The sequence below is a fragment of the Lepidochelys kempii genome, chromosome 2 (assembly GCF_965140285.1).
Source record: "Lepidochelys kempii isolate rLepKem1 chromosome 2, rLepKem1.hap1, whole genome shotgun sequence".
NCBI classification, from domain to species: domain Eukaryota; kingdom Metazoa; phylum Chordata; order Testudines; family Cheloniidae; genus Lepidochelys; species Lepidochelys kempii.
Genome location: NC_136381.1, coordinates 80873347 through 80882821, shown reverse-complemented (window position 1 = coordinate 80882821; position 9475 = coordinate 80873347). Strand labels below are relative to the sequence as shown.

General features: G+C 37.9%; 1 protein-coding gene across 6 annotated transcripts in view; it reads right to left on the bottom strand.

The window, feature by feature from the left end:
* Positions 1-219: 219 nt before the first annotated feature.
* Positions 220-9475, bottom strand: part of ZNF521 (zinc finger protein 521) — a 269241-nt gene continuing 259985 nt past the window's right edge. For all 6 annotated transcript variants that reach the window (XM_073331350.2, XM_073331352.2, XM_073331354.2 and 3 more), the window contains one exon: positions 220-1034. In XM_073331350.2, coding sequence (XP_073187451.1) covers positions 1005-1034 — 30 coding nt within the window. In that variant the 3' untranslated portion in view covers positions 220-1004. The remainder of the gene's footprint in view (positions 1035-9475) is intronic.

Sequence of the window (9475 nt, the reverse complement as noted above, 5' to 3'; positions counted from 1 at the left end):
TGCTCCACACTTGAGGTTATTAGAAATTTTGGATAAACTGTGACCCATTAGGAGCCAAAGCATCAAGCAGATAGGAGTAAAACTATTGACTTGGCTAATTGGAAAAAAAAAATCAGTGAATATTTTCTTCAAGTGCATGTTTCAACTGCAGTGAAGCAGCAGATATGTTTTTAATGGTACTGTAATAAGAAAAAGAAAAGACACAATTGCACTCATACATAATGGTAAACTGAATTTATTTCCTCTTGGAAAACAATTCCAGTAATCTCCAGGTTCAGACCGCAGAGTAAACATTAATAACAGTAACATACAGGTTAGTTCAACTGAGTCAAGAATTTGGCTGTGTGAAATCATTAAGGAAAGTCTTGAACACTCAAAGCTTCAAATGGTATTCAGGAAAAAAAAAGTTTCTTTGACAATCTACATAACAACTATTGCATATATGGTAATGCTATCTGTCATATCGCAAGGCTTACAAATATATATACGGGCCTTATTCAACTGTGGGTTCCTGCTCTGTGAGAAAGAGTCTTTTCATGTTTTTTGCAAGAATCTTCAGCAATAAAAAATAGTCTCAGATTCATCTGTTTGTATACCAAAAGAGAGAGATTCTAGACTTAAGTTTAAATGAAAGGAAGGCCAAACAGCTGTAGTATAACAGAGATTTTTTCTCCCTCTTTCTTGAAAATGACATTTTCTTAAGCCTTTTTCCTCACACATTATTATTTTTATCTTTCTTGAATAGGGCCCAAGTCCACTTGTCTTTATAAGACCATTTTAGTATCAGACAACATAATACATGTGCAACACGTTATATACAGGAAGTCTATCCGGTGCTCAAAAGTTCAAACACATGAACATCCAACAGTTTTGATAATACAAGTTTTATGGTACAATACAATGTTTCTGAATAATATACATTAACAATGAAAGTTTCGTGCAAAGAGTAAAACGTGTTCCCTTTTTGTGCCACAAAGGATTCTCCTGAAGAGATGGGCATTGCACTAACTGCTATGTTGGGTCATTGTATGATTCTGAAACAAAAATAAAAGAAGTGACTTAGTTGTAGTCTAGGCATTGCGACAAGAAAAAGCTGCGTTAACAATGCTACCCGCTGAATATATTATATTGTATACAAGAGAAACATGTTTGCCATCTCTCTTTTAAATGGCCTGGAGAAAGTTTGCTGTTAAAAGATGAGGCTTTTTAGCACTGGTATCATTTCTATAAGTCACATGAATATCAGTTGAATACCTCAAGGTACATTAGAGCAAATTCTGCCCTGTTGAAAGTGAACACAACTTCACTGGCTCCAGTGCCCAGTCACACTGTGATGAATTTAGCCCATTATATATAATGAGACACACATTTCTTTTTCTTATGTGGCCTTAATGCCTACACACTAGAAATACATTAATTTTAGCATCCTTACTAGAAAATTCAACCAGACATTTCCCCCCAATCAGAAGCGCATATTTTAAAGTAGGAGCCGACATGCCCACCAAAGCACTCAATTGGCTGACTGACAAGCAGGTGGGGAAGCCAGAACTATCCCTCTATCCACCAAAGAACAACTCAACCCTTGTTTCCTTAAGTGAATTTATTGCCATGTAAAAGGTGACAGCATCAGCTCTGGAAATATGAAGTTTGCTATTTATCCACAGAAAGAGTGCAAAGAGGGCAGCAGCAGTGCAAGTTTCACTACACCAGTCCTAATGCAAAGGGATCACCACTATTGGATGAGATGCTACATTAGTCTCTGTGCTTCATCCGGCAACTAAGACAAGGTTCCCAATTCATGCTGATTCTTCTTTTGTGATGTAGACCATATCCACAGAGAACTGGACAAAGTCCACAATCTTATTTCACAGACCACAGAACAGCCATCAGATAGTAATGAATTTTTGTCACTACTGACCCGGCTCTATTCGGACCAGTGACCTAGAGGTGAAGGGTGTTGTGTCCCGTTATCAGTTCCTAAAGTACACAGTCCCCTCCCCTTGTTTTATCAGTTTTAATCTACATACAGACTCCTCCAGACTACAACACTTTAAAACAAACCCATGCCCAAAAGATGGACATCATTTTCCGTGAAGTGAACATGTATTGAACCACACCCTCAAGAGCCACTCCTGAATACAAACATAAATGCAGCCACAGAAAAATAAAGATGAATATTGTGTGATTCTGTGCTAATCTAACAATACATCATATCGTTTCTACACACACACACACACACGTACGTTCATGGGATATTTGGCAAGAAAAGGATCTCTCTCAGGGTAAGACCGAGGAATTTTTTAAGTAGTGCCTGTCTCAAGATGAAAAGGAAAATGACCCAGTGACACTTGGAAGCACGTTTTCCAGATGTGAATACAAAATGATTAAATGCTGATATAGCAGGGACTCCAGATCCACCAAGGCCAGTGGTTAAAAAGAGATTATTATTCCATTTGATTTTATATATCATCTTCCACAAAGTCATCTCAAAGTGCTATAAAGCAGTGACAATATGTTGCGGACTAAAATGTTGGTTGGTCACGGGTAATAGATTCTGACTTTAAACCATAAAAGCAAGGGAATTAAGAGTTAACTCTGACCGTCTACCCTTCTGTCATCCTGTTGCATCCATTATTGCAGCGCTTATAACACCACAGACTGATCTGAAACCCTGCAGTACCTAGAAACAATGGGACAAGTTAAACATGGAGTGACAACCTACATTTGGTTTTCTTTGCTTTTGAGTGGTTAGTGTCAGAGCCAAATTGTTACCTCGAAGAGAGATTTTTGGGGGTATTTTTTGTTTTTGATCTAATGGGAGTATGTGTCAGTCATCCCCTGCTTTTTGACTGTCTGAGCTACACGTAATCAGTTTTGGGTCTGGAAGAGCCACGCAGCAGTGTGTGAAACAATTGAAAGGAGCTTTACATGTGTGCTCAGTACTTCGGCTGCAATAACATTTTTTATTAAAAATAAAAAGGCACAAAAGTGAGAGAGACAAAACAAACCATGAAATGGGATCCACTTGCACTGGTGCTCTGTGTTCCAGACTATACTGCCTGGCACATAATGGAGATTCTCAAGAGATAATGAAGACATACATTCAGAAACAAGTGGTGTGAGAAAAATGCTGAGTAGGACAGGACACAACAAACACTGTCCCCAATGGAAAGAGCTGGGGCAGCTTCAACCTTCATCAAGCAATTGTACTTATTTTAAAGAGTCAAAACAGCATGCAATCGGTCAAGTTTTCCAAAGCAATTAATGCTTCCAAAATGTATTCTGAGGCAGCAGTGAATTAGGGAGAAATACACAAACAGCAGAAAGGCTATTTCATAAACTAAAACTGAAAGCACGTCACAGGCATAACATTGACAAGACAAGCAGGTGAAGGATGGGAGGGTAGAGAAAAGAAAAGGAGGAAAATTCTGTAATCCCACAGAGAGCCATATTCCATCCTACAAAAAGCCATCTATTGGAGACCCCATGTTTAAGTGACTGAAAATTGCGAACATTAATCCCAGTTATGAACTGTTGTTGTTTTTTCTGAGGGGGGTTGTGTTTAAAAATTTAGGGCAAAATTCTTCTGTATTATTCACACAGCAGATCTCAATGCTGATATTCCGCTCTCCCTATGTGCACAGAACTCCCACTTTCATAACAGTGTGAGTTCCCGCATGTGGGGAAAACACAATATGGAACTCCCATTGCCAGGAACATGGGAGTCCTGTATACACAGGGAAAGCAGAATATTAGTGCTGGGAACTGCTGTGTGGCTATGCCATCAGAATCTGCCCTTAACAGAAGACACAGAACATTTAAGAGCAGAAGTTTTAAAAATCTCTGCTCCAGAAATTTACTACAGCAAATAACTGTCCTGAATTTGGAGCAATTGGTCGTATTTTTTTTCCTAAATATATGTAATTCAACTAAAGTGCTGAAGACATCATATATTCATTATCACCACAATAAAGACATGTATTTTCCTTTGAGCATGAAGTACAGTCAGTCCCTCTGTGAAGCAAAAATTTCTATTTCATACTTAGCAGTGGAAAGAGAAAAAATATATTTTCCAACACATCCTCACCAATAGAGTTAGGTAACATTTTCAAAGGTCGTCTGATTTCATGATGAAAAACTGGGTGTGCGCACACAAATGAGAGTTTTGCACACACAAAATGGCAGCCCATTTTGCCACAGAATCTATTACTCACAATAAAAACCAAAGAAACTAGGAAAGATGTTCACAAATCCTTACTTCCCTACCTTGATTTTATTTAGGAAACATTGACAAGAACTTGGCTTCAACATACTTCACAGATAAAATTCTTTCAAAACATATTTACCTGGTTTCTAGCCAACCCAGTGACACAAACCCAGAATCCCAACTCCCAGTGAGCTGCTTTAAACATTAGACTACATTGCTTTCCATGAGTAGATAGCCTTGGGAAATCCCTGTACTTAGTGCTGTAAGGTTAAAATCATACACAGATTTCACTACAATAGTGGTAGAGAAATCTCCTCTGCAAAGAGAATGAGGTTGTTTTGCAGAAACTGTTAAGACAGTAGAAAGTAATATTTTTTCTGTTTTTTGGTATCTCTCTCTCTATATATATCTCAGACAGAAAACAGACATACTAGCTAGCAAAAAATGCCATCCATCGCATCAAACTCAGTGAAGAAAAAAACCCCACTGATTCACTATCTCATTGGAATCTCTAACGTGAATTGCAGTTGCATTCAATTTAAATGAGATGTTTTTTAACTAGATGAAATAGGACACAATTGAACCTGAGAAACCGTGCAAGGAGGGTACAAATAAAGAAATATAAAGATTAAATGTGGATGTCTTCCTTCAACAGATGGTGACAGTACCACAGCAGCATATTATTTTTTCCTTAGTTCAAGAACATAAACATCCGTAATCAATCATTACTGATTAACTAATTATGGGACACTACATGTTATCCTATATATGGACTCCTTTATCTGCAGACAGTAAGGATAATCTTTATTTTATTTCTTTATAACCCCATTGCACTACAATACAATTTCGGGTTGTAAAGAAGAATTCTACATTACTATCAACCTTTAAGCACTACGTTTTTTTTTTTTTTTAACAAAAGCAATTGGTTTCCAACAGGCTGGATAATAAGTCTTTTGACCTGCATTCTTCTCTGACCTATTAAGGTCACCCCTGTGCTTGGGCATATAGCTGACTTAGGAAATGCCTGCAAGTCCTGCATTTCATCTCCTGCCCACTCAAAATAAAGCTTTCTTTAAATGTGTCTGTACGGGTCCCTAAAGACCAGGGAGGCATCCCTGTAGTGGGCAATGGAGGGACAGAAGCTTCTGCCTTTATTAATGAATGCAGACCATTATGAGTCTGGCTGGCTCCTGCACTGTTCCCAGAAGCATATACTGTACGTGACTTAAAATGCTAGAATATTGACACAAAGCGAGCTGGGCACCCCTAAGGAAAATTACTCCTTGGATATAATGTAGGCTCGTAACAGCTATTAGAGTACAAAATAAAACCCTCCGGGATCAAACTGACATATACCGCATTCTACCTACTCCTCAAACATTAGAAGAATTTCTTTGTGAAGGCATTCTCAAGGACAGCATTAAACTGACTTTTGTAGCAATTTGCAACAGCTTTTTGGCTTACAGCTTTTAGTACTAAATCTCTAGTTAGAATCAATATAAGTACTATATCTTCCACATTAATCAATACATTTGGTTCAATACACGTTCTATTAAATTATACTTTCTAATCAAGATTTTCTGCTTCTGTCCCCTGCTTTTTATTCCAAACTTCTTACTTTGTACCATAGTTTCCAAACGGTCCAGAGCTAACGACAGGATGTTGGATTTTCCAGAATGGTCAGGGCAGAGGGGTCGGGGGAGTTAGGGGAAGGTTAAAATGGCAACCCAAGCAAAACCTTAATTAGAATGTTAATGCCAAATCATGAATTCAATTCCACAGTGTCAGCATGGTTTCCTGAACTTCAATCTGATACTTCATCACTTTACGTTGTCATGATATAATAATACCTATTACACAAAGCTCTACACTACAAAAAAGGTGAAACAGCAAACACACAGCAAGAAAAAAAGTTGTAACATCTTAAAAAAAAGTTCAGAAACAAACCAATATCAGGAAAACTCACAGCTAAGGCTGCTTTTGCTATCCTTATCCTCAACCCTATGGTGCCTATGTATTGCAGCACACATGGGTCTCTGTCAGAGCCCCATTCCATTGTGCAGCACTGAATATCCTGAATAGTTCTTTGCTGATAGACTGCAATGTGATTGTATCTGAGACTATACTGAGGAGCTATTTATATTTGTAAAATACTTAGATTTAATATATACTAATAATTAAGATGCAAAAAGACTACAGTACAATCTCATTTAGCCAAAGTCTTTGGGGGTATTTGAAACAGTTGGATAAAAAGTGTTTCTAACAACCTGAATGATGCACACAACTACATTTCTGTTAGGTTTGGATCAATGAGGTTATTCTTTATAGATATGAAAATGCAAAGTCAAAACAGTAACCATATAAAGCCATTGCACTCTTTTGCCATTGTCTTGCAGATCTGACACATTGCATTGATGTCCCTGGCTTACACAGGGGTAGTTTTTCTTTTCTTTGTCTCAATGCAATCATTGCAAACTTGCACAGAAACTGTTGCATTTTCTTTTGACATTTAACATCATTTTACACAACATCATATAATCCTGTCACCATTAAAAGAAAAAGTGAAATAACATATTAAAAGAGAATAACAGAAATGTATAGAATTTAAAGACAGAGAAGACTTATTAGAGCATTTTATCCATCCACTCTACCAATGCAGGATTATTGCCTACAAAATGTAATTTCAAATGTTTTGCCTGATCCAAGTTTAATTAGAGCTCCCAACACTTCCCTTGGGATACTATTTCATACTTCACAGACTTCATGGTTAGGACATTTTTCCTGATGTTCGTCCTAGGATAGGAAAAGACTGAACCATTCCCAAATCACACATGCAACAAGATCTGCTTACTCAGGAGCTGGATTTAGACAAATATTTAGGCCATTTCAAAGCAGCTAAAAGAGGTAGATAGAACCCACCTGTGTCCCCATAACCAGGACTAACTCATGTGGCATCAACAACTGGGTTAGTATAGGTTTTAACGCTGTTCCAGGGACACTTCTAGACCCTGTCTATGCTACAATTTTGTAACTGGGTCAATGGACGGTTATGTTGTAAACAATTCTCCTGACTCTGATATAGTTGAAATATAGATGAGCATGTAGTCCAAAGCTTATCAAAAGATAATCTAAAAATAAACTACCCCCCTCCAAATCCCAAATCATTATTTTTGAACGCTCAGAATTCAAAAATATTTCCATAATGGTAGCCCCTTAGAATGACACCTAATTTCCAGATGACAACACTTGGAAAATGAGTTCATTTGTGGGAGTTGGAGGTCCAGCCTGGTATGAGTGAGTTCAGCAGCTGGAAAGGAGATGATGTTTCATTGCTTGTCAAAGACGAGGAGCAGGAAGCTAGCATAGGAGGATTTCGCAGCAGAGAAAAAAGAGATTACAGGCAGGTTGTAGGCTTGTGGGGAGTAACTACTATATTCAGTACTCCAGTGCAATGTATAGAGGAGGAGCAATATTGCTCTCGTTTGGTGCTAAAAGTCTTTACATATTTTAGAAAGAGGAAACAGAAGGCTCATCCAGGCTGAAGATCTGCATACCAAGTCTGAACCTACTAGACAATTTAAACTCTGAAAACTGGGGTTTATATGTTTGGTATGAACTATGACGGAGATACCTCCACTATACCTACTGAGTCTACTCCTGTGAGGAGCTGTGCACCCTCAAATCCCACTGACAGAGAGGGAACTGAATAGTGTTCACCACCTTGCAGCAGCAGGCCCCTAATCAGGTATGATGAGCAATGAAAGGGTCATCCTTGGTCATGAGTGACCACTGTTAACAAGGACAATTTGCAAAAGTTCATGACGAATTACAATTATCCAAACAACTTAGTTCAATGGAGCTGTTTATCTGTTTTCTTATTATATTACAGTGATTCAGAAATGGCACTACTGGTAACTATTCAATGCATTCCTGTTTACACCCAAGCCTTGCGCATTCTGACTCTCATACTTGAAAATCTTGAGAAAACAGAATCGCTAAAAGCACTAACTGGATAGTATCCACTCAGGGATGTATTCTGAAATTTAAAAATGTAACACTTCCATGTTTCTTCAGTAACTTTCAGAAAGCCACTAGTAAAATATCACTGATGGGTGGACCTCTTCCTGTAGCGATTACCATATGCATGATTGCAATAACAATAATCAAGACGCTTCACTAAGCAGAGGTAATAGTTTAAATAAAAATGGGGAAGTAAAGGACCACTGAGAAATACGTTGCTAACATTAAAATCTTAACTCTTTGGAATATGATCATAACTACCCTGCTATAAATAATGAAAAAATCCATTGAAACTAATGGAGTTAGCGAAACAGGTGTTAGGGAGAAGAGAATCAGGGCTGTATCAAATAGAAAAAAATGTATTTTGCAGATGTGTAGGCTGACATTTATACCAAAAGGAAAACTACATCCCCGGTACAAGGAGGGGACAGCCTGGACTCTCTCCACTATGTCAGACATCGTCAGTCAAAAGAGCAAATAGAAGCCAGAGCTGAATGATTCCACATTTGTCTGCAGCTACAGTACAGTAGCTTTGATAGGCAATACTGCCTAATAAGATATTCAGGGATTAAGTCAATGTTTTACAGACAGATGTGTTCTTGTGCCAGTTGTTGCTATGTTTTAATTTTTTTTCTTGTAATGTTTAATTTATCATGTTGGTGCTTTCTAAACTAGAACATCTGTAAACAAGTTTAAGAATGACCTCCTTCCTATTTTACATCCAGGAGTGATGCTCCTTCTCTGTGTTCTAATTTTAGATCTCTTAAAGACAAATAAATCTGTGTGTGGAGGGGAGGGAGGGAGGGAGACACCTTGCCTGATAACATAATGTGTTCCTCTTACGTGAATGCAAATTTCCTATTTGCCTAGCTCTAACTGAACTCCTGGAACTAGAGCTACAGTATGTACAGACTCCTTTATAGGTCAAACCCAATTAAACAAACTACTACTAAATATTTAACAGCTCAGTGTAGTAATTAGTGACAAATAACGGAGCTTAAACTGACAATTGCACAGAAATGTCCTGTTGGAAATGTTACTCATTTCCTTCTCCTCTTGTATTCTTTTGCTTGTTGAATTCTGATAGGTCGTTTTAGTGATTAAGCAGACACTTAAGATGAATGTTATTTTTGCACATCCATTGTGTGTTTCTGCATGTGTCATCAGAAGAGCGTTCCCATGGCCCTTTTCCTCCCCAACTTCCATTCTGTTTGTTCTCATTTAAAGCAGTATGACCACTAGCTGCCG